Source organism: Lutra lutra, chromosome 13 (genome assembly GCF_902655055.1).
Source record: "Lutra lutra chromosome 13, mLutLut1.2, whole genome shotgun sequence".
Taxonomy (NCBI): Eukaryota; Metazoa; Chordata; class Mammalia; order Carnivora; family Mustelidae; genus Lutra; species Lutra lutra.
The window spans coordinates 75,397,500-75,421,950 of record NC_062290.1 but is presented as its reverse complement, the minus strand read 5'-3'; the positions used below and the strand labels follow the sequence as shown (position 1 = coordinate 75,421,950).

Here is a 24,451-nt window from a genome sequence, read left to right as displayed (position 1 = left end):
CCCTATCAGACTCAAGAGCTTTTCCGGAGTCTTTCATATCACATCTCTCAATCCACGGCACAGAGCTGGCCCTGAGTAATTACTCTGGAATTAATTTTCTCTGAAAACCTGGAAGGCAGCCTGGTGCTGAACTCAACAGCTTTAAAATATTCAGTCTGCAAAAATGAACTTAGCTATTGTGTTAGGCATTAAGGTGTTGTTTTAATGTCCTTGACACCCGATTATTCTTTCAACAATTAACCACCGCCAAGTATGCGCTAGGCTGGGAAGAGGAGGACGCCAAAGAGTGTAATCGCCTCGGAGCCAGACTCACAGGGACGCCTCCCGCACCGCCCCTGCGCCCCAACGTGGGCTCGGGTGGGCCTTCTGCGGCTCAAGTTCTGGCCCCTAGACCCGCTGGGCGCGGACCCGCCCGCCCTTCCACACACCCGATTGGCCAGGCCTCGAGGGGGCGTGGGCGGAGCCGCGGCCAGAGTTGACCAGCCCGCAGGCAAAGTGCCCGCAGGGGGTGTGGCTTGCACGTTGGTCGGGGCGTGCTGCAAGGGGGGGAGCTGTTTCCGGGTGAGCCGCCCCGCCCCCACGTGGGCCCCGGGAGAGTAGAACGCGCTACGGTGGTGGCGGGAGCAGCAGCTGGGAGCCCTTGAGGAACTAGGTGAGTGGGGAGCGGACTCGGGGAGATGGCGGACTTGGAGGAGGGGACTGTGGCACCAAGAGTCCCTTGTCCCCAGGTCCCAACGTGCCGTGCGCGCCTGAAGCGCCGGCGGTGCAGCCGGGGACAGAGTCCTTGTGGAGCCCCCGTTTGGAGTCTTAGATTGTCCTGATGCAGCCGGGATTGGGGTCCCCACGTAGCTGTACGTTTGGGGGCTCGGCTCTCGGCTCTGCCTCCCCTCTCTGGGGTCCAATCCCTTGGAGACGCCTAGGGCATTCTCCATCAGTACAGAGCCCAAAGTGCCTCGAAGGACGGGGGAGGGACGTGGAGGCAGTAACAGCCGCTTTGTGCTAGACTTAAACATAGGTCACATCCATTGGCCCATTAAGTCTACAGCAGACCTTGAGGTCCGTTCAAGTCGCCATTTACCAGGTGCAGAAACTGAGATCGCTCAGCTAGAAAGTGACAGAATCAGGATTTGAACACACGTGTGCAGAGTCCAAAACCTATATAAACGCTTAGCCATCAGGCTGCCAGTTGCAGCCAAGTCCAGAATCAACATTCTATTTCCTTCCTCCCCTATCCCCCTTTCAGCCAGAGTTCTCCACAAGCCCACCTCTGCTGGTAAGCACAGCTTTGAAATCTACTTCAAGTATCAAGGTGGGTACCGAGAACTGGGCTTCTGAAGACCCTGATTCTAGCCCCAGATCTTCTGCTGACCTCTTGCCTGATCTTGAGCTCGTGTCCGCCTTTCTCTGAGACCAGTTTCACCATCAATTTCAATGATGTACTCAACAAGCTTTAAGGATCCTCTTAGCCAGGATGTTCTAGGAGTCTGGAACTGACAGATTCTCCCTATAGCTCCAGATGGCTAAACCCAGAAAAGGTTGGGCTCTCTCTTCAAAGCCCTAGGTGAAGGCCTGGGTCTCACGCTTCTCTTTAACCCCTGTATCTAGCATTGGGGCAGACCCAGGGTAGAGATTCAGGAAGTTAGTTGGTCCCCTTTCAGAACTTTCAGAACTGCCTGACAGCTGCTATCCTGGGCCCTTCTGGGGCTTTGGATTTCTCAGCCCTGGTCACCTTCTACCATAGGTGGCCCTCCTGACTGCCTCCTCCCCAGCTAGCAGCTGGGCCTTCCAGAGCTGGCAGCAGCTCCCAGCCGTCTGCACCAAGAGCACAGCCTCTGAAATCCTCAGCAGGGCGCAGCATGATAGTGGTGGTGGTGGGCTAGTGGTGGTGGTGGGCGGGCGGGGGGGGATGTCATTCAGGCCTTGCAGCTCCTTCTAACCCTTCTTCCCACAGTGGCAGCTCTTGGGGCCCAACGTAGTTACTCCCGGATTGGGGAAGTTGCCTTCTAAGGAAGGAGATACCTTCATAATCACTCTGCACACCTGCCTCTCTCACAAAGCCATGCTTGATCCCTGGAGACACAGGCCCCTCCCATAGATAGCATCTAGTCCACCCCTCTGCCTCTGCATCTATCCAGATTAGTTCTCACCACAGAAGCTGCTGGAAGGCAGGGACCCCACCTGCGATATCTGGGAAGACCCTGCGGCGGCGCAGGTTTGAGTGAAAGTTCTCCCTCCTGGGAGTGGAGCAGAAGGCACAGCTGTGTGGACTTGAGGTAGGGGGTGATATTTCCAGCTCCCTTCTGCTCCTTGTGATAAAAGTAGCTACATGTTCACTGGGCTGCTACCTGATGCCAGGCACGTACCTCCTATCTCTCATCTGATTTCCGCAGCTTTGCAAGTTGATAATATCATTCCCATTTTATAGATTATGAAATAAAGATTCTGAAAGGCCAGCAGCCTTGCCCAAAGTCACACAGCACAGAAAAGACGTGGGATTGTGTGACCCCGAAATAAGGTTCTTTCTGCACTGCCCTGTCCTGCCTTCCAGCTAAGCTAACCTGTTCTCATGTGGGTGAGCATAGGTGCTGGGTCCCATGGTGACTTGCTGCTGTCTTCAGTGAGGTGTCACAGGATTGTGGCTTGGAGGCTCCCTTAACTTGGAAGAAATGCCCCCCGAACCCAAGTGTGTGGAAATCTCCCAGTCTTGAGGGACTGTTTGCAGAGCAGAGCCTTGGCGTGGATTTGGCTCTGCAAACAGGTATCTCTGGCTCGGAGGCCGTTTTATTTATTTTATTTATTAAGTTCCTGTTGTAACAGAATGACTATGTTTGGTTGAGGTGACAGGGCACTGGACTAGAAGGCAGAAGACTCATGGTCAAGACCAGCTCTGCACATGACTGACCGCTCAATGTCAAACAAGTCCTGTTGCCTCTCTGCACCTCATTTTCCACTTGAAAATCTAAGAGATGAACAGGATTGGTGATTTTCAACGTTTTAAAATTTTTCTCAGCACTGACACCCGTTTCTCAAAGCAGATCTCTCCCTAAACCCTAAAATTAAACAGATGCAAGTAGAATTGCCCTAATCAAGCCTCCTTCTCACTCTCACCCTTCTCCCTTGCCCCCCTCCCACCCCCATGGTAAAATTGGGGCTGCGGAGCTCCTAGGCAGCCCTGTTCTGCTGCTTCTGATAAGCAGGAGGCCTGTGCTTGCCCAGCCTTCTAAAACAGATGGGGAGCTGAGGCCACTAGAATGCAGCTTTGAATTCCAGAAGCCAGGGTCCTGCTATAAAGGTTGTTCTCCGGGAAGTAAATCAGAGGCATGTTCAAAATCCAACTTGACTCTCCAGAATGACATGGAGCAAGTCACTTAACCTCTCAGAGCCTCCATTTCCTTATCACTGAAAGTTGGAACGGTCTCTGCAGTGAAATGAGATAATACATATAAAAGTACCTAGTCCTGGGGCATCTGGGTGGCTCAGTGGGTTAAGCCTCTGCCTTCCGCTCAGGTCATGATCCCAGGGTCCTGGGATTGAGCCCCACATCGGGCTCTCTGCTCATCAGGGAGCCTGCTTCCCTTCCTCTCTCTCTGCCTGCCTCTCTGCCTACTTGTGATCTCTGTCACATAAATAAAATTAATTGATTAATAAAATCTAAAAGTACCTAGTCCAGTGCCCAGCACATAACGTCACAGTATATTTTTCTCTCGTGTATTCTCCATCTCCCACCCACAAGGCGGATAATAGAGGTAGAGAGATGCTTGTGGAACCAAGTGGTCATCAGGATTATGGGGTATGGTAGATAAGACCCTGTACTCATTGTCTAGAACAGATTCAATTTCGGGCTCGTTTGCTCACCAACTGTGTGGTCTTGGGCAAAGGACTTAACCTCTCTGAGCTGAGCTAACCCCTAGCAGACCCGACCACCAACCTTGCACAAAATGGGCACTCAGGACTTTCTGTCTCCCAGATGACTGAATGCTCATCTGGGGGTTGAGACACCTTTGGGGAGGCCTGACTTACCTCTGTGTCAGATGATGTGGCTGGCGCCGGGAGGGGGGTGTGGTAGGAGGGTGGGTCCCTGTGTGTCTCCTGATAACACCAACCCTGCCAAGGAGGAGGATGGATAAAAATGGGCCCCTGAGCTGCTTGGGAGGGCGCTAAAGGGGCCCGAGAGACTGGAGAGAAAGGCCTTATCAGTGTGCTAGGGGACCCCCATTCCCCACTCCCTGCCTGGGAGATAACACATCAGGCTCACAGGCCTGCTGTTTTAGCCTCTTTTTTTTTTAAGATGTTTTTTTTGTTTGTTTGTTTTTTTATTTAATTATTTGAGAGAGAGAGAGAGAGAGCATGAGAGGAGAGAGGTCAGTGGGAGAAGCAGACTCCCTGCCGAGCAGGGAGCCCGATGTGGGACTCGATCCCGGGACTCCAGAATCATGACCTGAGCTGAAGGCAGTTGCCCAACCAACTGAGCCACCCAGGCGCCCCCTGTTTTAGCCTCTTAACTCACTAAGTGTAACCTCGAATAAGTCCTTGCCTTGAGGTCCCATTCATACAAGGAGACACCGGTGGCTCCTTTCCCCCCCTACTTGGCTACTGGGTAACTCCCCAGGCACCTCCAGAAGCTCAGCTCCCAACCACCCTCTTCCTGCCTTGTCTCTGTCTCCATTGCCCTCTGGGTCACACAAGCTCGGAGCCTCTGCCCCAAGAGACTGCCTCTTGGCTGCCTTACGATGGCCCTTCCCTTTCCTCCCCTCCCCACTCCTGCTCGAGTGTCTGTGCTCCTTGGCTCAGCTCTGCTTTCCCTGCAAAAATTATCTTCCTAAAGCCAGGCCCTGATCAGGCCACTCCCCCACCCCCTCCTCATCTTCCCTGTCCTCAAGTCTGGCCTCCTCTTGTCCCCTCCCTCCCTGGTACACACATCACCTTTGCCTCCTCAGTCCTCACAGTAGCCCACGGCCTATTCCTCCTTCCCCACCTTGGCCCCCTTTCTTCCCTTCCTGAGGGAACACTCTCCCCTTTTCCTCTGCCAAGCGGAACCCACTCATCTGAGAAACAAAGTTGAAGCCACCCCTCCCATACCCGGCCTTCATCCAACAAGCTTCTTCCAACCTCCAAACTTGCCTGGGGACTCATGGTTCACTTGGGGCAGCTCCTGTCTGAGACAGCCTCCAGCAGCCCTACCTGCCCGGGCGGGTAGGGCCTCGAACTCGCATGCACGGGTGCCTGGCAGGGCCTGGCACGCAGTAGGTGCTCAAGAAACACGTGCATGCCCCAGCTTCCTTCTGTCTTACATTCGCTTGTTTGGCACTTAGGGTGCATTGTCTTGTACTTCATGTAGTTAAATATTTACCCCGCGGGCAGGGTTGGGGGGCAGGGGAGTCCAGGAATGAGCTCACTGTGGACCATGCCCTGCAGAAGCTCTGTCTCCTGGAATGAGCTGAAATGTATCCACAGAGAGCTGTTATGGAAGGCAGCTATGCTCACCACTATACCACCAACGCTGCAGCACAGAGAGCTATTATGTAAGAGAGATTATGATCTGGGCAAGAGAAGCTTCAGCAGAGAGGGAAGGGGGCACCAGATAGGAGTTAGGGGTGAGGAGGTGGAGAGGAGAGCACGAACCTTTTGGATAAAGGGAGTGGGGGGGGTGTGAACCAGAGAGTGGCCAAGTGTGGCTGGTGCTTGGGGAGCGGCAGGGGGCACTCAGGCTGGAAAAAACCTGCCTGTGGTCCCCCTCTAGGGGGTCTATCTGTCTGTCAGGCCCGTGCTATTTAATCCTCTCAGTGTGTGTTGTTCGGTACAAGAAGTCTCTGTACCAGGTGTTAACAGTGCTTTTCTCTAGAGGTAGAATTACCGGCGATTTTTCTCTTGCTCCTTATCTAAAATTCCTGCCAAGCACACACACATTTTTCATGGAATGAACAAAGTTTAAGTGTCAGCTTCTCATACTAATTTCTAACCCATCACAGATCGATTTTTTTTAATAGAATATTTTTTTAAAATTGTATTAGGGGCGCCTGGGTGACACAGTCAGTTAAGCATCTGCCTTTGGCTCAGGTCCTGATCCCAGGGTCCTGGGATCTAGCCCCACATTGGGCTCCCTGCTCAGCAGGAAGCCTGCTTCTCCCTCTCCCACTCCTCCTGCTTGTGTTCCTGCTCTCACTGGCCCTCTCTCTGTCAAATAAATAAAATCTTTAAAAAAAAAATGTATTGGGGTGCCTGGGTGGCTCAGTGGGTTAAGCCTCTGCCTTCAGCCCAGGTTATGATCTCAGGGTCCTGGGATCGAGCCCACATTGGACTCTGCTCAGTGGGGAGCCTGCTTCCCCTTCTGTCTCTGCCTGCTTCTCTGTCTACTTGTGATCTCTCTCTCTGTCAAATAAATAAATGAAATCTTTTTAAAAAATAAAAAATAAAAATGTATTGAATTGCTAGAGAAATGACATTTTAGAAAAAGAGACCATAAAAAGTACAAGCTAAAATCTTAGATTATTTGATTCTGATAGCTAAGAAAGTTTCCAGAAGGGCCTATGTCCCTTCCTGTACTTAACCTTGTCACAGACCAGCAGGGATTGGCCAGCGCTGGCCAGAGAGCGATGGAGAGAGGAGTTGGGAGGAGCACAGGTGGGGTATGGGACCATCTCCTGGGGACAGGGGCCGTGTCTCACATGCCTCTTGTTGCTCTCTGCCCCTTCACCCCAGAGCTGATCGTGCAGCTGACGCCCCAGGAGCCCACAGTGCCCAGCAGCCTGCCTCCGCGTTGCCCCTGTCCGCCATGCAGCCCCAATCAGTTCTGCACAGCGGCTACTTCCACCCGCTGCTTCGCACCTGGCAGGCAGCCGCCACACCCCTCAGTGCCTCCAATCTCATCTACCCCATCTTTGTCACGTGAGTCCCCAGGAATGGTCCAGGCCTCTGATCTGCCAGGGGTGTGTGTGTGTGTGTGAGAGAGAGAGAGAGTGAGAGAGACAGAGAGAGAGAGAGAGAGAGAGAGTGAGTTCAGGACAACAGTCTTCAGAACCAAACAAACCTTGAAGAGATCTCAAGTCTTCCCGTTTGAAAAATAAGGATTGTAACCCTGGCCTGCCATCCTGAGCTTTTGCGAGAAGACAGAAGCTGAGAAGGCATTCTGTAGATTGCAAAGAGCTATGTACGTGCCCATGGCGGCAGTCATGATTATTCATAATAGCAGTGGCTGACATTGAGCGCTTGCTGTATACCGAGTACTGTGCTAAGCAGCATACGTGGATTCTCTCTTTCAGTCCTGACAGTTGTCATGGGAAGAAAGTATGGATAGTGTCCCCTAGACTGTCCTCTCCACGAGGGCAGGAGTTTGTGTCTATTTTGTTCACTTTGTGTCTCCAGAGAGTAAATAGTACCTGTGCATCATAAGCACTCAGCATTCGTTGAATGAATGAACGAACCCATCCAAAGACAGATGAAGGGCCCGAGGCTCAAAGAGATGGTACAACTTGGCCAGGGTCACCCAGCCAGAAAGTGGCTGGGATCTCAGGCAAAGAGGGCCTTCTGACTTCAGAACCCCAAGTCTGTAGCCACTTGACTCCTTCATATGATTAGTGTTCTTTCGGTCCTGTTGCCTCTGTTGTCACTGTCACTCTTGTTGTTCCTATTATTTCAGGCCCTGGGCTTGGCCAGGCAGGGAACCAGACACTGGACCCCAACCTCCTCCCTCCATCCACCTTCCCATCTCCCCAGCCATCCCTCCCAGTCACTCCCTCACCACTGGCCCTTCCCACAGCTTCCAGTCCATAGCCCACCCCTACCCCCCCGCTCTTGCAGGGACGTTCCTGATGATGTACAGCCCATCGACAGCCTCCCAGGAGTGGCCAGGTAGGAGATGTGGTGGGGAGGGCCAGGGGAGGATGGAGGGAGAGAGTTCCCGCTGGAGGTGCCAGGAAGCAGACCCAAGAGGTAGAAGATCTGGAGAAGCTCACTTGAGCTCCATAGAGAAAAGAGTTTTCTCAGGGTCACAGTTAGAAGAGGCAGCCACATAAAGGAATGAGCTACCCATTCATCACCAGAGATGTCATAGCAGAGTCCCTTGCAAAGGAGAGCCAAGCTGCAAATGGGAGTTCAGTAAGAACCTTACACAGCTAAGTTCCATAGCTCTGCTTCTGGGGGCCTCGGTTTTCCCATCTGTTTGGTGGGTGCATTCCCACCCCTCTCTGTACTGTGAGACTTGAGCCCTCCTGGTGCTGTGTGCAACTTGGCTCTTAACAGCGTGGGGGGTGATGAGGTGCGGGGAGCCTTGCCTGCCACCTGCTTCATTTCAGCCCCTCTGCTCTCCCTCCACACAGGTATGGGGTGAACCGGCTGGAAGAGATGCTGAAGCCCCTGGTGGAAGAGGGCCTGCGCTGCGTCCTGGTCTTTGGAGTCCCCAGCAGGGTCCCTAAGGTGGAGAATCAGAAGCAGAGTTCGAGGGGAAGACAGGGAGGGTCGGGTGAGGGTGAGCTGAGCTCACGCACGGACAGTGGCCTCATTACAGCCTTGTGCTAGCCCTGGGGCATGGGTGAGGGGACATGGCCCCTGTCTGATGACAGCACCCGCGTAGGGACAAAAAGCTAAGTAGGGGTGTGACACCCTGACTGGACAGGTCAAGTGCCCTGTGCAAAATGGGGACAGTCCTTACTGCGTCCTCGTGCAGGAAGCTGGTCTCCATGAGGTCTGGCTCCTGCTTTTCTAGGGCCTCACATAGCAGACGTACCTCTTTGTCCTTCCCCTGCCACTAGGATGAGCGGGGTTCTGCAGCCGACTCTGAGGACTCCCCAGCTATCGAAGCCATCCGCCTGTTGCGCAAGACCTTCCCCAGCCTCCTGGTGGCCTGCGATGTCTGCTTGTGCCCCTACACCTCTCATGGCCACTGTGGTGAGCTCCCTCCCTGCACCCCCCACCCTGCCTAGTCCTCCTCTGGGGGGGATGGGCCAGGGACTGAGATGCTCCCCCAAAGCCAGCTGTCTGTCCTGCAGGGCTGCTGAGCAAGAATGGGGCATTCCAGGCAGAGGAGAGCCGCCAGCGGCTGGCAGAAGTGGCACTGGCCTATGCCAAGGCAGGTGAGTGAGCCACGGGCAGAGAGGAGGAACTCCGGTTCAGAGTGGATAGCAGGCTCCCGGGGTTCTGAAGGCCACCCTCTGCCCCTCAGGATGTCAGGTGGTCGCCCCGTCGGACATGATGGACGGACGCGTGGAAGCCATCAAGGAGGCCCTGATGGCTCATGGACTTGGCAACAGGGTAGGGGCGGAGAATGTGGCGAGGGGTCGGGGGGAAGGCACAGAGAGAGTCTGGACCATCCCTGCCCCTACGCCTGCCTAGAGTCACGGAAGTGAAAACAGCCCTGGACGGGGTCTTTGAGATCCATCTCAACCTCCGTACCTCACATGGGAAAATCAAGGCCCAGAGCTTTAATGGGACTAGACCACAGGCCTTCTGCTTCCCAGCGTACAACCTTCCTCCCCCCATCCCTCCACCCTGGGATGTCTGAACCTTGACCCCCGTTGTCTCCCCATAGGTATCAGTGATGAGCTATAGTGCCAAATTTGCATCCTGTTTCTACGGACCTTTCCGGTGAGTGGGGATTGGCAGGGGTCTGCTTTCAAACCCCTCACCCATTCGCCCAAAGCTGGACCACCCCCCACCCCCTCACTGATGCCTCCTCTTCCCAGTGACGCGGCTCAGTCCAGCCCAGCTTTTGGAGACCGCCGCTGCTACCAGCTGCCACCGGGAGCACGAGGCCTGGCCCTCCGAGCAGTGGTGAGTGACCAGAGCTTGAGCCTACTGGCTGGGCCATTCCCATCTTGCCTCCTGGGTGCTCCCTACAGTATTTCAACCCTTAGGCCCGGGACGTACGGGAAGGAGCCGACATGCTCATGGTGAAGCCCGGAATGCCCTACCTGGACATCGTGCGGGAGGTGAAGGACAAGGTGAACAGGCAGAGCAGAGAGAAGCCGGGGCCCAGGGAGAGGAGTGAGTTTGTCCGCAGGCTCTGGGGTCTCAGACTCAGAGACCACAGACTCCCTGGGCTCCTGAGCAGGAATCCTACCACCGCATCCCTGCCCAGGAACCACTATGGGCATCTGCCCCAGGGCTGGCCAGAGTTTTGAGCCACTGGGCTTTCCCAGTTCAAGAGTGGGGAGGCCTGGAGCGCCTGGGGGACTCAGTCGGTTGAGCATCTGACTCTTGGTTTTGGCTCGGGTCATGGTCTCAAGATAGTGGATTGAGCATTGGGCTCTGCACTCAGTGGGGAGTCTGCTAGGGATTCTCTCTCTCCCTCCCCTCTCGCCCCCACCCCTCTCTAAAATAAATAAATCTTTAAAACAAACAAACAAACAAAAAAACACTGGGCCTGGCTGCCAACAGTAGTGACACTGAGCACGGGGCCCCAGAGGCTCACAGTTTGGGCAAGGTGGAAGGGACACTCCGGAGGTCCCACCTGTCCGCCCACCCCTGCTTTTCGGCAGCACCCTGAGCTCCCTCTTGCCGTGTACCACGTTTCCGGAGAGTTCGCCATGCTGTGGCACGGAGCCCGGGCCGGGGCGTTTGATCTCAAGGCTGCTGTTCTGGAGGCCATGACCGCCTTCCGCCGCGCAGGTAAACAGTCTGAGCCGGGGTTTTCTGACCTGTGTCATAGGGCTGATGGGCACTTTGTGGGGAAATAAAGTCATGAGACAGCCTGGAGTCTTGTGCCTGGAAATACCAGGAGGGGCCGTGGAGCTACAGGAGCAAACGTGCAGCAGTGAAGAAAGCAGAGCCCTCGGTGACTTTTTTGGTGTTGAGACCGTAGCCACGCCAGCTGCGTGCACTCAGTGTCCTTGTCTGCAAACCGGGGATCGAATAGCCGAGGTGTGTTGTCTGGAGGACTGCGGGCGATGATAGGTGTCACGGGCATATGCTCATCACTCCACAGACAGGAGCCAGTGGTGCTGGCATGCACGCAGCATGGGAAGGGCCCTTAACGACCTACTCATTCCTCCCACTCTGTGTTTTATACATTGGCAAACTGAGGCCCAGCAAGAGAGAATGACCTGCCCAGGGTCACACAGCACGCGGGCTCAGCCTTAACGTTGTGACGCCCGTGGACTGTGCCTCTTCATGGTAGCCGCCTGCCCCCTCCTTGGTCCTGGACTCCCTGAAGGTGTGCCCAGAGCTGATGCCCGGCCCCTCCCCGCTTCCTGCTTCTGTCCCCCCACAGGTGCCGACATCATCATCACCTACTACACGCCTCAGCTGTTGCAGTGGCTGAAGGAGGAGTGATGGCGGCCGTGCACAAGACCAATAGCTAGAACTTTTCAAAGGTCCCGGGGCATTGGAGATGTGAAGACCAAAGTAAATGCTGCTTTAGAACTGCCCTCACACCCTCTTCCTACTCACGTGCTAGCCAGCGCCCAGCAGCCCTGGGGGCTTTCTGCCAGCCTGCGCCCTCTCACCACACGAGCCTCCCGGGCTCCCCCAGCCTTCCCCATCCCTCCCCTGGCTCAGCCCTGAGGCTCACCTCCACTACCCCAGCTCCTCCTTTTGGTGTGGCCTCAGCTTGAAAGCCGCCAGGAGGTAAGGGCTCAGACTTGGTGGGGCCTCACAGAGGGGCTTGGAGCATTAGGGTAGAGGAGAGCAAGTGGCATCTTGTATCATAAAAAGCTCCAGAAACCCCGAGGCCTCTGGCACCAGAGCTGGGCACCGGGACAGAGGCCTAGAATGACATCTCCAGGTTTAGAGTTTAGATGTGCCTCGATTCCACTGGAAGGTGATTCCCACACAGGCCCATGTTGGCAGGCTGCCTGAGCTCTCCTGTTCTGTTTGCAGCCATAGACCCAAAGAAGAGTTACTTGTTAATGAGCAGAAACATTGCCTGAGGATCAAAATTGAGAAGCAAGTAGAGAGTTCCTGACTATTGGAGAACTAGAAGCCAGAAAGGCTTTTCTCTTGAAGAGAATTTTTGAGAACATCTGCTCAGTGCCTCGACACAGTGCTGGGTACTGGGATATAGCAGGATGTATCTCAGCCTGTCTGTGTGGAATCACTGCAGGGAGAACAGGGAGACAGATGACAATAAAACAAAGCAATTACAAATTGTAATTCGTGCTTTGAGGGAAAGAAAGGGGCTTGACAGAATAACCAACCAAGGGTGTCTCTTGAGAGGATGGTCCAGAAGCCTTCTCTGAGGTTGAGGGACGAGAAAGGATCCTTCCAGAAAGCAGAGGGAAAGGCAGAAGAAGCCACAAGAATGACACAAACTGTGCAAAGGTCCTGTGGTGGGAGGAGCTTGGCAGAGCTTCTGGGAGCAGGGTGAGAAAGCAGAGGGGGCGTTGATAGGACTGGAGGTTGGAAAGGTAGGCTCTGCAGGCCTACCTGTAGGAAGCTTGGTCTTGGCATTAGGTAGAAAGCCATCTGCAGGATTCTTAACTAGAAGTTATGTGTGTTCCACTTTTTCATGCTCTGCTGCTGTGCGAAAAGGGAAGGGTAAGCAAGAAAGAGACTGGTTGGGAGGCTCTTGGAGACCCCACAGAGCATCAACAGTGGCCTGGACTAGGGTGGCAGTGGGGAGAGGAGGAAGTAGATGTATTCAGGATATGTTCTGGAGCCAGAATGAGCAAGTTTTGCCTGAACTGTTAAGTCCAGGGAACAGGAAGAAACAAGGATGGCCTCATGGGTTTCTGGCTTGAGCCCCTGGATGAGTGCTTTCTTCCAAGACTCACATCATGTCTCCTGTAGTAAAAGTTAAGGCCCTACCTAAAGGGCCCACCTGCAGAGTGACAAATCCCAAATCTAGGGCCAAAGCAAGCTCAAGTCCGATCTTAAGCAGTACAATCCATTTTAAAATGTAGAATTCTTAACCCCCAGCAGAGCTCCTCTAGTGAGACCAGTCCCCTCTGACTCCCTGTTGTCTTCCTCAAAGCTGCAGCTAACTGGGGACTTGGTCTCACCCTGTCCTCAGCATTTGGGGAGGTAGCCAGTCAAAATCAGGGCTTGAAGAGGCATAAAGCTTCACCTTCCAAGGAGCCTGAACCTGGAACTCCCACTGGGAGGCCCAACACTAATTGGAGATGAGCCACTGATGGGCCTCAGGGCTCTGACCAGACCAGAATGTTTGGTCATTTTAGCTTCTTAGCTTCTTGTCTCCTGGCCCTTCAGTCCCCTGGTCCCTGAGCTCATTTTTGGTTAGTGTGGAAGGGAAGATTCTTCAGGGCCATCCCAGACTCATCATTGCCAAGGTAATGTGCAGCGTGGTTCTTGTAGGTGTAAAGAGGAGACAGACCTTGCTCTTTAGGTATAAACCCCACGGGAGGCAGAGAGCTGCATGTGACCAGACCCCCAGAAGTAAACGTTAAGTGGACTGAGGAGGAGTCTCCCTGAGGAGAACCAGGAGGCAGATTGTGTCACCAGTGACGGGATGACAGGTGCTATGAAGGAGGTAACCAGGACCTGACTGGGTTTGAAGGATCAGAAAATGCTTCCCTGAGAGGCTGTCATTTAAGCCTTGATCTGAGGGATGAGCAGCCAAGCTAAGAGCATTCCCGGCAGAGGGAACTCTCTAGAATGAGCTGGAAGAACACAAAGCAGATGTGGCTGCAGCAGAGTGAAGGATGAAGGAAGAGATGGCCTGAACTGGAAAGAGAGAGACCAGGCCCAAACCAGGCAGGGCTCAAAAGCCATGTTTATGGAAGATGGGGAGCCTTTCCAGATTTTATTCCAAGAGAAAAGCCATTTGAAGGATTTTAAGCAGTGGAACAACTCGCTTTGATTTTGTGTTTTATGAAAACATTTGACAACACTGGCGAAGTGCAGATGGGAAAATGTGTAACCTGGACTCGAGTGGTGACTTTAGGGTGGGAGGAGGTAGATTAGATGGGAAGGATGAACTTGACTTGAGTCCTGGTGGCTGGTAGGACATACACTAAGATGGGAAAGCTTGGAAGAGGGTACAGTGGGAGTCCTAAATTTAGCCTGGGTCTGCAATGAGGGAGCTGTATCTAGAGAGCTTATGACTCACCTAAGGCCCCTCAACTAGTTTATGCAGAATTGGGTCCAGAACCCTGTCACTGAGCCATCAGAGCTAAGATTTGAACCCACATAGTTCAACTTCAAGGCCTCTACACTTAACCACTGTGCCATACCATCTCCCAATAAATGGTTGCCAAATTAGGGACCTAATATGATGCTGTTATAATGGGGTATACCAAGGGCTGAAATGCCTCAGGCATCATGGTCTGTGTGACGTGGCGCCCTCTGGAGTCCGGATTTGTCACTGGCAATGCCAGTCAGTGTTCCAGCCCCCTGTTTTGTGTACAGAGACAATGGCCAGGCAGGCAAGCTGGAAGGGTGTGGGCGGTCCTGGGGGATCTAGTTCCTCCTCAGTCCCTGTCTCCTGCTGCGTGCCCTCTTCTCACTAGTGGTAATTTTATGCTTGTGCAGAGAGAACACAGCTTCCGCAATTGGCAAGGCATGTTCTCAGAATTCCAAGCATCACAGACAACTGGGGAGCATTCAGGGCCTCTCAGTGAGACTTGACTAGTTCCCTGTGATGTGCCTGCTTAGACAGTAGCTTGTCTGTGTCTCATAGGACCTTCCTGGAGGCCACAACAAATAGCCATTACGTTCCACCGACCTTACTTTTTTACTATGACCCCTAAAACTATAGCCTCGGTGGGCATACGGCTGAGGGTCTCAACAAACAGGCATTTTAACCACCACTTTACTACCAATTTCCCAACTAGGAAAGGAGGGATCCTGACCTGTCCCATACCCCACATGGACTCTGCCGGTTCCATGAATTAGGGCCTGTGAGTTGCCATACCCCATATTCTGTCATTCCACGTATTTTGCAAGTTGCAGAAATGCAATTCAGTAGCAAAAAAAGGAAATGATTGTCTTTATAACTGGACTTCAGCAAGGTCAGGTGTGGTGGGGTCTAGGGCTATAGGCTGTCGTGGAGGCTGGTCCCTTCCTAGTTCTTACATGTTTGTCTCAGCTTGGCTTTATTCTAAGGTGGGCTTTTGCCACTTGACAGCCATATGATCTTTATGACTTAGAATCCCAAAGAAAGATCATTTCCTGTCATCATGACAAATGCCTGGAGGTCTCTGATTGGCCCTGCTCAGGTCACATGACCAGCCTCTTCAGTCACTGTTAATCCTTGGCCTGTGAGATATGGCACCATAATTGACCAGGTCTGCCTCATTACCTCATTACACAGAAGTCTGGTGGAGTCTCCAAGCTTTGCAGGTCCCCTTTTCCTGGAATGCCTTTCCCCCAAATCTGTCTGGCGGTCTCCTTTTTATTGCTAAGATTGTGGCTTCCTCATTGTTTTCTCAAAAACCCTACCTGGTCAATTTAAAGTGATTCCCCAGTTACTCTGTGTTAGTCAGGATTCAAATTCAGTAAGTCATAACAAGCAAAAATAATGATAGTTAAGATGGAAATGTTTCTCTCCAAGCAGTCCAGACCGTGTCAGCTACATGGTGTGCTGGGTCCTGGTTCCTGGCTTGTTCTGTCCTCATCAACACATCTTGGCTTCCATCTTGTGGTCAAAGATGGCAAGTCCAGTTCCCACTATTAGCTCCTCTCTTCAGTCAGCAGAAAGAGGAGATTGGCAAGTGGAGGGTATGATGCTTCTTTGTAAGGTCACAACCCGAAAGTTGCACATAACACTTCTGTCCATATGCTCTTGTCTGACCTTAGTCACATGCCCACACCTAGTTGTATAAGGGGTGTTGGGAGCTAGAGTCTAGGGGGGCAGCCATGGGCTCAGCTAAACTCAGGGGTTCAGTTACGAAGGGAAAGGGGTAGGATGGAGATAAGGCCAAACGGCTCCCCCACCACGTGAAGTTTTGTAACCTCTACAGAAACAATGGTCAGAACATCAAAGAGGTCTTCAGAGATGTCTAGTTCAACACTCAACACTCATTGTAAAGATGGGAGACAGACCCAGAAAGGGAACTTGTTCAAATTCACACAAGCCAATGACAAACCAAGTCTGGAATTCAGGTCTCCAAACTCCATGCCCAGTGCTCAAACCCGGGGAAGGGATCAGTTTTAAGGGGACTTCAGCTTTTCACGTGTTATCTTAGCTTCAGATGCATTTTTATAGTCATATATCTAACAAGGATGTATTCATGCGATTTGTGTAAATAAAAATAAATGAAAACATGACCAATACATATATGAAAAAGCATTCTCTCCATTAGTCAACAGAAATTCAAATTAACACCGCAATGAGGGGCGCCTGGATGGCACAGTGGGTTCAACGTCCAACTTGGTTTCAGCTCAGGCTGTGATCTCACGGTTAAGAGGTTGAGCCCTGGATTGGGCTCCATGCTCAGAAGGGTGTCTGCTTGAGATTCTCCCTCTCCCTCTACCCCTCCTGCTCACTCTCTCCCCCTCTAAATAAATAAATCGTTAAAAAAAAAAAAAAGCGGGGCACCTGGGTGGCTCAGTGGGTTAAGCTCTGCCTTCGGCGCAGGTCATGATCTCAGGTTCCTGGGATCGAGCCCCACATCGGGCTCTCTGCTCAGCAGGGAGCCTGCTTCCCCACCTCTGTCTCTGCCTGCCTCTCTGCCTACTTGTGATCTCTGTCAAATAAATAAAATCTTAAAAAAAAAAAGGTACAATGAGATACCACCATACATCCATCAGAGTGCCTGAAGTTCTAAAAAGAAACAATGCCAACAGTTGAGAATGTGTAGCAACAGGAACTCAGGCATTACTGGCACAACCACCTCAGAAAATTGGCCCTGTCCACTGAAGCTGAACATACGTGTAGTTCATGACCCAGGGACTCCACATGCAGGAATTCATCCAACAGAAATGTGTGCCTGTGTTCACCCAAAGATACACATACCCGAGAACGTTCCTATCGACGTTTTCTGATACTTGCGATAACCAAAAACTGGATAACCCAAATGCCCGTCAACGGTAAAAGGTGGTGGGCAGCCTGGCTGGCTAAGTTAGCAGAGCACACAACTCTTGATTTTTGGGTTATGAGTTCAAGTCCCATGTTGGGTATAGAGCTTACTTTAAACACACACACGGGCACCTGGGTAGTGCAGTCGGTTGAGCATCCAACTCTTGGTTTCAGTTCAGGTCGTGATCTCGGGGTCATGGGATCAAGCCCAGCACAGGCTCCAGGCTCCATGTGGAGTCTGCTTGGGATTCTCTCTCCCTCTGATTCTCCTATTTGTGTTTCTCTCTCACGAGTAGATAAATCTTTAAAAAACACACACACAATATGCGGCACCTAGGTGGCTTAGTCGGTTAAGTGGATCTTGGTTTCTGCTTGGGTCATGATTTCTGGGATCAAGTCTGTGTGGGGCTCCCCGTTCAGCAGGGAGTCTGTTTAAGGATTCTTTCTCTCCCTCTGCCCCTCCCCCTACTCATTCTTTCTCTCCCTCTCTCTCTCTGAAATAAAATTTTTTAATAAAGCAAATTCTAAAAACCACAGACAATAAAATGTGGTATATTCATATAATGGAATGTTATAGGTAGAATGACCTACAGGTACACATAGCAACATGGATAAATCTTTTTTTAAAAGATTTAATTTATCTATTTATTTGACAGAAATAGCGAAAGAAAGCATGAGTGGGGAGGAGAAGGAGAAGTAGTCTCCCCTTGGAGCAGGGAGCCCAATGCAGGGCTCAATCCCAAGACCTCGAGATCATAACCCGGGCCAAAGGCAGACACTTAACTGACTGAGCCACCCAGGTGCCCCCATGAATACATCTTACAAATAAAATTTGAGTAGAAAACAAGACAGGGACGCCTCTCTCTCTCAAATAGAAAAATAATTAAAATCTTTTTTTAAAAAGCAAGGCAAAGGAGTGTATGCTGTATTATTCCATTTATAATCCATTTAAAAACAAGTTAAACTATGTAATTAGAAGTCAGGATGGTGGTTACCCTTTGTAGGGGTAAAAAGCAAGTAGAAGTGGACCAGGTTTCTAGGGTTCTAGAAATGCTTTTTCTTGGTTGAACTACTGGTTGTAGGAGTATGTTCACTTTGTAAAATTCAAGGATATGGAAACTTGTTTGCACTTTTCTCTATGATATATTTTAATATGTTAAGTAAATGAAAATTTTAAAGTAAAGGAAGATGTGTCTGCTGGCCCCAGCCCATGTTTACTTATATATGAGTATGAGATTCTCAAGGGCAAAGGCCTCATATAAGAAACTTGGCTTCCTCAAAGAGAAGTGGACCAAAGGCAGTGTTCAGTAAAATGACATGGCAGGTGTCTCCAGGAGCAGTCATGAGGTCAGAGGCCACACAGGGTAGATCAAGGGATGAAAACCTCCAAGGAGAATTCCTGTCATCTGACTTAGGGGATAAACTATACCCATTAAGTGTGCCCATTTTTTTTTTAAAGTAAGCTCTATACCCAGTGTGCACCTTGAACTCATGACTCTGAGGTTGAGAGTCACACACTCAACCAACTCAGCCAGCCAGGCGCCCCCAGTGTACCCATATTTGAACTGGCAAATCAGAAAGAAGCTTTTGTTTTCAGAATAGTGGGGACCTGTCATTGGCTTTCCTGTGACAGTCAAATCAGGGTCACAACTCCAGAGGGCACACTCGCATGGATTATAATGGACTCACCAGCTGTGTGCAACAGGAGCCTGGGGTTGAGATAGTTATGTGACCAAACCAAACCCTTAACCTCTCAGGAGACTTGACTATCTGAAAAGAATCATCTTCCAGAGCTGGGCAGATGGACAACACAGGTGAAAGGACATGGGAGATACAGGCTTGCAGGTACGGAGTACGTCACAGGGATGGAATTTACAGCACGGGGAATACAGTCAGTGCTACCGTAATAGTATTGTATGGTGACAGATGGTAGCTATACTTGAGAGCAGAATGTATAAAAGAGGTTGAATCACTATGTTGTACACCTGAAACTAATAAAACACTGTGTGGCAACTATACTCACATAAAAATTTGTTTTATTATTACTGTCTTTAAAGTAATCTCTATGTCCAGTGTGGGGCTCAAATTCTTGACCCCGAGATCAAGAGTTTCATGCTCTATCGACTGAGCCAGCCAGGTGTCCCTAAAAATTTTTCTTAAAGAATCATGTGGGGTACCTGGGTGGCTCAGTTGCCTTTGGCTCTCATCCTCACCCCAGGGTCCTGGGATCCAGCCCTGGTGGGCTCCCTGCTCCGCAGGGGTCTGCTTCTCCCTCTCCCTCTGTGTGCTCTTTCTCTCTTTCAAGTAAATAAAATCTTTAAAAAAATAAGAATCATCTACTTCTCAAAGAGCTTTTTCACACGCTTTCACTTAACCTTGACGTAAGGATGCTCTATTTATATATGGAGGAAATTAGTTTCCACAGACAAAGTTAATCACATTTGGAAATTAACTTAGAAGCTGCCCTGGACTTCAGCTGGAAGTTATTTTGTTCAATCCCCCCATTTTGCAGATTGGAGACTGAGCCCCAGAGAGGAAAAGAATTCAGTGAAGGGTGCACAGAGAGTCAGATGGCAGAACTGGGACCAGAATCTGAGGAGTTGGTTTTAGGTGACCCTGGAACCTGAACCATCTCAAACCTTCTGTTCTGTGAAACGCAGCTGGACCTCTGACCTCCCATTCACCCTTTCCACTCCCACTTGTAGGAATCCTGCTTGAAATGAGTTTTGGAGTCAAGCTCTCCTTTGCTGGGTTAAGGTCTGTGACTCCACACTTTGTATTTTTTCCCAGGCCTGGGCCCACTGAGGATGAGGCAGTTCTGAATGAAATGAACAGGCCCGTCTTAGAATATAGGAGGAGGTTTTGCTTAAAAGGAAGGGAGGGGGGATGGGAAGAAGGAAGAAAGAAATATATGCATGTTTGCGAGCTCCTAGGAAAATGGCATAATGACCCAAAGTGCCCCCTGCAACAACCCCTGCAGAGTGAGTTTGGGGCCAGAGGTCCGCCCTAGTCTCCCCACCTCCTGGGTCCACCGCCCTTGCTCAGTAAGCAGGCTGGGGCCCCAGCACCTTTGCTCTTCTCTTTTACTAACCTGCAGTACCCGTCCTTAATCCTCCTCACCTGGCTGCCGCTCAGATCTTTGCCCCTCCCCTAACCTTCTGATCCAGAGGCGCCACACTGCTCTCGGCGCCATTCTGATTTATTGCCTTTATAGTATTCATCGCTATCTGAAATCTTGAATATTTCTTGGTCTTTGTCTACCCCTCTCGGGTTCCATGAAGGCAGGAATCCCGTCTTTTTTCCCACCCTCAGGCACAGAGCAGACAGATGCTCAATGAGAAGTGAGTGAGATTGGGCTTTCGCTTTTCACTTTGTATTTTAAAACATTTTTGAAGATGATTATTTTCATATCAAAAGAAAAAAACCAACGACAGCTAGATTACTGCAGAGGACTCTACCCTCAGCAGAATGTCTTGGGTTAATAAGTTTCCAAATGAAAGCAATTATTTCCAATACTAACTGGAGACTCAGCGCCTTGCCCAAGTCCACACAGCACTCAGCAAGCCAGGCCGGGACCCCGATTCCCTCGTTCCCAAGTCAGCCTAGGACTTCTCAGGGGTGTCTGGATTCGAGGAGGGCGGAGGGGTCTGGGAGGACAAAGGAGAAAGCGCAGAAAGGAGGGAAAGAGAGAGACGGCGAGAGCGGGGCAGGCAGAAAGGGAGGGGAGGGTGCAAGGTAACCCAGAGATACGGGGTGCAGAGCGGAGGAGGCGGGACAGGCAACAAGAGGGTGTGGGTCTCACGCTCTGGCAGAGAGGGAGACGGAAAGGACCGGGAAGGCGGGTGACCTAGGGCGCCAAGGGCGGGGTGGCAGGTGAGCGTGCGACAGGAGGGAGCGGAGTGGGCTGTAGCGGGGAAGAGACAAGGGAACAGGGGGAGGAGGAGAGGGGAGGGCGGGGCCGGGGCGGGGCCATGAGGGAGGGGCCACGAGGGGGCGGGCCTCCTGATTCGTCGGGGCGGCAGAGCGCCTGCGCAGCTCTCCCGAGCGGGCGTGCGGCTACTGCTTCCTCCGGAACCGCTTCCTTGCGGTCCAGCTGGGCCCTGATCCCGGGAGGCTGGGGGCCAGGGGTCCACGCGGAGCGGTCGGTGCGCGCCGGAACTGGGAAGGGGTCCCAGGAGGCAGGACGCAGCCACGTTACGCCCAAGGTCACGCTGCAAACGGCAGCTGTAGAGATGTCGCTCTAACAGCGGGCTACCTGGACTTTGTCGCCATCGAGCCCTGGAGGTGAGGAGGAAGGCCGAGAAATTCAGGTTTGCAGCCCAGAGGCTCAGCCCCGGCTTCCAGAAATGGAAAATGCTGTCGGTCGGGAGCCAAAGCTCTTTGCTCTAGTCTTAGCTGTGCCAGTGACTCCCTGCGTGGCTTTCGCTGGGCCTCCATCTACCCACCAGGAAAGTGAGAGGGTTTTTGGATGGCTCTCCCTAATTTCCAGATTGACTTAAATTCATTTCCTTGTCAGACTTCCCCCACGGCTTGCCCCTAGATTCACCAGCCACTTCCTTTCCTTAGCAGCAACTTGGCTGTGTTCTGGACCCTCAGGTTTCAACTCGTCTGAGATTGACTGGAATTAACTGTGTGGGACAAGAAGCCGCATCCAGTCCCTGAACAACAGGCTGAGGACTTGTTTCTTGGGCGTTGAGTCAGTAATCCTTTTACTGGCTCTCCACTTAGGCAGACTTTGCTACCTCCTGTAAAGACAAACCTGAGGCTTAGAGACAGGACCTGGCTGCTCTGTCTGCCTTTGGTCCTGTTCTGTGCCGATCTACCCAAATCAGATTGTTTTAAAAACCAAATTTGTCTAAGCATGATGCAGTAGAAGGGAGCACTGGCCAATCTGGAAGTTTGGGATCTGGTGCTGGCTGTGCACCTTAGGCTAGTATCTGTCCCTCTCTGGCTCAGTCTTCCCTGATAAACAAGGGATCTGTCACATGGTCTGCAAGGACCCTATGTCTTTGGTATCATAACAATAGTAATAACAATCATAATTGTTTCCTTACTTTGACCAACAAGGCCCTGCCACAGCAGGTCCTGTCTACCCAAAGCAGCCAGACTTGCCATTGACCTACCTCAGGGCCTTTGCACTTGCTATTTCTAGTGCCAGTAACACTTACCACCTCCATTTTCTGCATAGTCGTTCTTCAGATCTCCACTGAAATTTGACTTAGGAAGTTCAACACAAATTAGATGGGATCCCTGGGTTTATATCCTTATGGCACATGTTGACTTTGTTATACTTCAGTGTTTATATAGTTCTTTGTCTGATATCTGTGTCTCTTATTCTTTAATGCGTGTAAATGGCAGGAGGGCTGGAAATCTATCCTGTTCCCTAACATCTGGCACATAGTAGGTGCCCAGAAATTTGTGGAATGAATGGATGATCTCATTTAATGCAACAATCATGTGAGGCTGGCACATTGTGTTCCTCTTCAGTCAGGAGACAGAGACTCAGAGAGTGACACTCCTAGGGTCACACAGTGAGTGGGTGGTGCCAGAATTTGAACCCAGTCTGTCTCTGACTCCAAAGCCTGAACTTCTACCTCACTAATGTCTCCTTGCAGGTCTTCTGCTGTGAGGAAGTGCCACAGCTCTGACCCACGAGGCCTGGAAAGAGAGGACCTTTAGGTTGTGTGTGCTGGGTGGGGGCGTGGTCTTGCCTGGCTCAGTTTCTCTCTAGCCGCTGGCAGACTCGGGGTGGATTTGCCCCCCTCTGATAGGCTCATGGCACATCGGCTACAGATACGACTGCTGACGTGGGACGTGAAGGACACGCTGCTCCGGCTGCGCCAGCCTGTGGGAGAAGAATATGCCACCAAGGCCCGGGCCCACGGGCTGGAGGTGGAGGCCGCCACTCTGGGACGCGCCTTCAGGCAGGCCTACAGGACTCAGAGCCACAGCTTCCCCAACTACGGCCTGAGCCAAGGCCTCACCTCCCGCCGGTGGTGGCTGGATGTGGTCTCACAGACCTTCCACCTCGCGGGCGTTCCAGATGCCCAGGCTGTGGCCCCCATCGCTGAGCAGTTGTACGAGGACTTCAGTAAGCCCTGCACCTGGCAGGTGTTGGAGGGGGCCGAGGCCACCCTGAGAGGGTGCCGAAAACGAGGTCTGAGGCTGGCGGTGGTCTCCAACTTCGACCAGCGACTGGAGGGCATCCTGAGGGGGTTGGGCCTGCGGGAACACTTTGACTTTGTGCTGACCTCTGAGGCCGCCGGCTGGCCCAAGCCTGACCCCCGGATTTTCCAGGAGGCCTTGCGGCTTGCTCGAGTGGACCCGGCAGTAGCAGCCCATATTGGGGACAGTTATCACTGTGATTATAAGGGGTCACAGGCTGTAGGTATGCACAGCTTCCTGGTGGTTGGCCCAGAGCCTTTGGACCCTGCAGTCAAGGGTTCTATACCCCAAGAATGCCTCCTCCCCTCATTGTCCCATCTCCTGCCTGCCCTTGACCGCCTGCAGGGCTCACCCCTGGAACTTTGAGTCTGATGAGGGAAGTGGCTCCAGCAAACTCTGGAGATTGAGAGTGCCTTCCTTCCTGAGATCTGGCCTTTACCCCTCTCCTTCCAGCGTCCAAATGCGCTCTGACTATAAAGCCGTGGATACAGGCCTTTGAGCCCTGCTTCTCGCCTCTGCCGTGGCTTATTTATCACACCTGTGTCTTTCCCACCCTCCTCGCCTACGAGATTCACCGAGGGCCCAATGACCTTCAGAACCAGGCACATTCAAACCTTGTTTTAGCAGTAGGGCCCTTTTGTTATGGGAGAGCTTACTGGAACCCTAATATGTAAAACAGCAAAAGCAAGAAACTTTTAGGGTTGAAACAGGTTCTAGAGCCCCGCAGTCGGGCTCTGAAGGCTCTTCAAGTCCCCCCCGGGGAAGCAGGAGATCAGAGGAGCTTAGTTTGGAAAACTTAGTTTGGAGAGCTAAGCTATGCTGTAGGGGTATGTCCTCTAGGACCATATAGTGTAAGCAAGGTTTCAGACAAGGAGCACCCCAATTACATCATGAGAAGAAACATCATTTATGCTGGCCATGTTTTAGTCCTTTACACGCATGTATAACCCTCAGAGCTACTTAATGGGCAGAGGTAGTGGGACCCGCACTTCATAAGTGAGAAACAGATTTGGAAGTGAAGGAGCCTGCCTGAGGCCACAGCTTGTATGGGAGAGCCTGGGTTCCAGTTTAGGAGTGCTGGACTCCAAAGCCCTTGGCTTGAGCACTGACTTGCAAGGAGAGAGCTGTGTCCTTGAGACAGTGCAGTGGAGATCCTGGGAGACCAAGGAAGGTGTTCTACAGGAGGCTAGTTTTGAAGGGCACCCCGGTCATAGGTGTTAGCATGGAGGTAGGAGAGCACAGGGAACAGGGACCGGAGCTTGAGGTGGCAGGTGTAGGACACATGGGGGGAATGACTGGAGACCCAAGAAGCAGGCTGGGTTTTAAAAATTCCATGTCAGGGGCGCCTGGGTGGCTCAGTGGGTTAAGCCGCTGCCT

At 52.0% G+C, this 24,451-nt stretch overlaps 2 protein-coding genes across 6 annotated transcripts; both read left to right on the top strand.

Moving 5' to 3' along the window:
* The first annotated feature begins 541 nt into the window (after positions 1 to 541).
* ALAD (aminolevulinate dehydratase) lies at positions 542 to 16,158 on the top strand. Of its 5 annotated transcripts, none has more exons than XM_047699555.1 (13): positions 571 to 652; positions 1,244 to 1,273; positions 6,700 to 6,885; positions 7,798 to 7,848; positions 8,316 to 8,412; positions 8,748 to 8,883; positions 8,985 to 9,068; positions 9,158 to 9,246; positions 9,524 to 9,579; positions 9,678 to 9,765; positions 9,849 to 9,935; positions 10,473 to 10,602; positions 11,204 to 16,158. In XM_047699555.1, the coding sequence occupies exons 3-13, from the start codon at positions 6,773 to 6,775 to the stop codon at positions 11,263 to 11,265; spliced, it is 993 nt and encodes a 330-aa protein (XP_047555511.1). In that variant the 5' UTR covers positions 571 to 652; positions 1,244 to 1,273; positions 6,700 to 6,772; the 3' UTR covers positions 11,266 to 16,158. The 5 variants fall into 5 exon arrangements, with proteins under 5 accessions (XP_047555508.1, XP_047555511.1, XP_047555509.1 ...); XM_047699553.1 differs by having other exon boundaries at positions 573 to 652; positions 1,244 to 1,309; XM_047699554.1 differs by having other exon boundaries at positions 594 to 652; positions 1,248 to 1,309.
* A 4,760-nt stretch (positions 16,159 to 20,918) lies between these two features.
* Positions 20,919 to 23,579, top strand: HDHD3 (haloacid dehalogenase like hydrolase domain containing 3). Its single transcript, XM_047701022.1, has 2 exons — positions 20,919 to 21,193; positions 22,525 to 23,579. The coding sequence occupies exon 2, from the start codon at positions 22,685 to 22,687 to the stop codon at positions 23,438 to 23,440; it is 756 nt and encodes a 251-aa protein (XP_047556978.1). The 5' UTR covers positions 20,919 to 21,193; positions 22,525 to 22,684; the 3' UTR covers positions 23,441 to 23,579.
* The last annotated feature ends 872 nt before the right edge of the window (positions 23,580 to 24,451 follow it).

What these genes read in the sequence shown, in the direction of transcription:
- ALAD (XM_047699551.1), top strand. Translation starts at nt 5,443, where the DNA reads ATGTATCCACAGAGAGCTGTTATGGAAGGCAGCTATGCTCACCACTAT. An exon ending in GCAGCACAGAGAGCTATTAT is followed by an intron (nt 5,523 to 6,699) that starts GTAAGAGAGATT and finishes CCTTCACCCCAG; the next exon opens with AGCTGATCGTGCAGCTGACG. An exon ending in AGCCTCCCAGGAGTGGCCAG is followed by an intron (nt 7,849 to 8,315) that starts GTAGGAGATGTG and finishes CCCTCCACACAG; the next exon opens with GTATGGGGTGAACCGGCTGG.
- HDHD3 (XM_047701022.1), top strand. Translation starts at nt 22,685, where the DNA reads ATGGCACATCGGCTACAGATACGACTGCTGACGTGGGACGTGAAGGAC.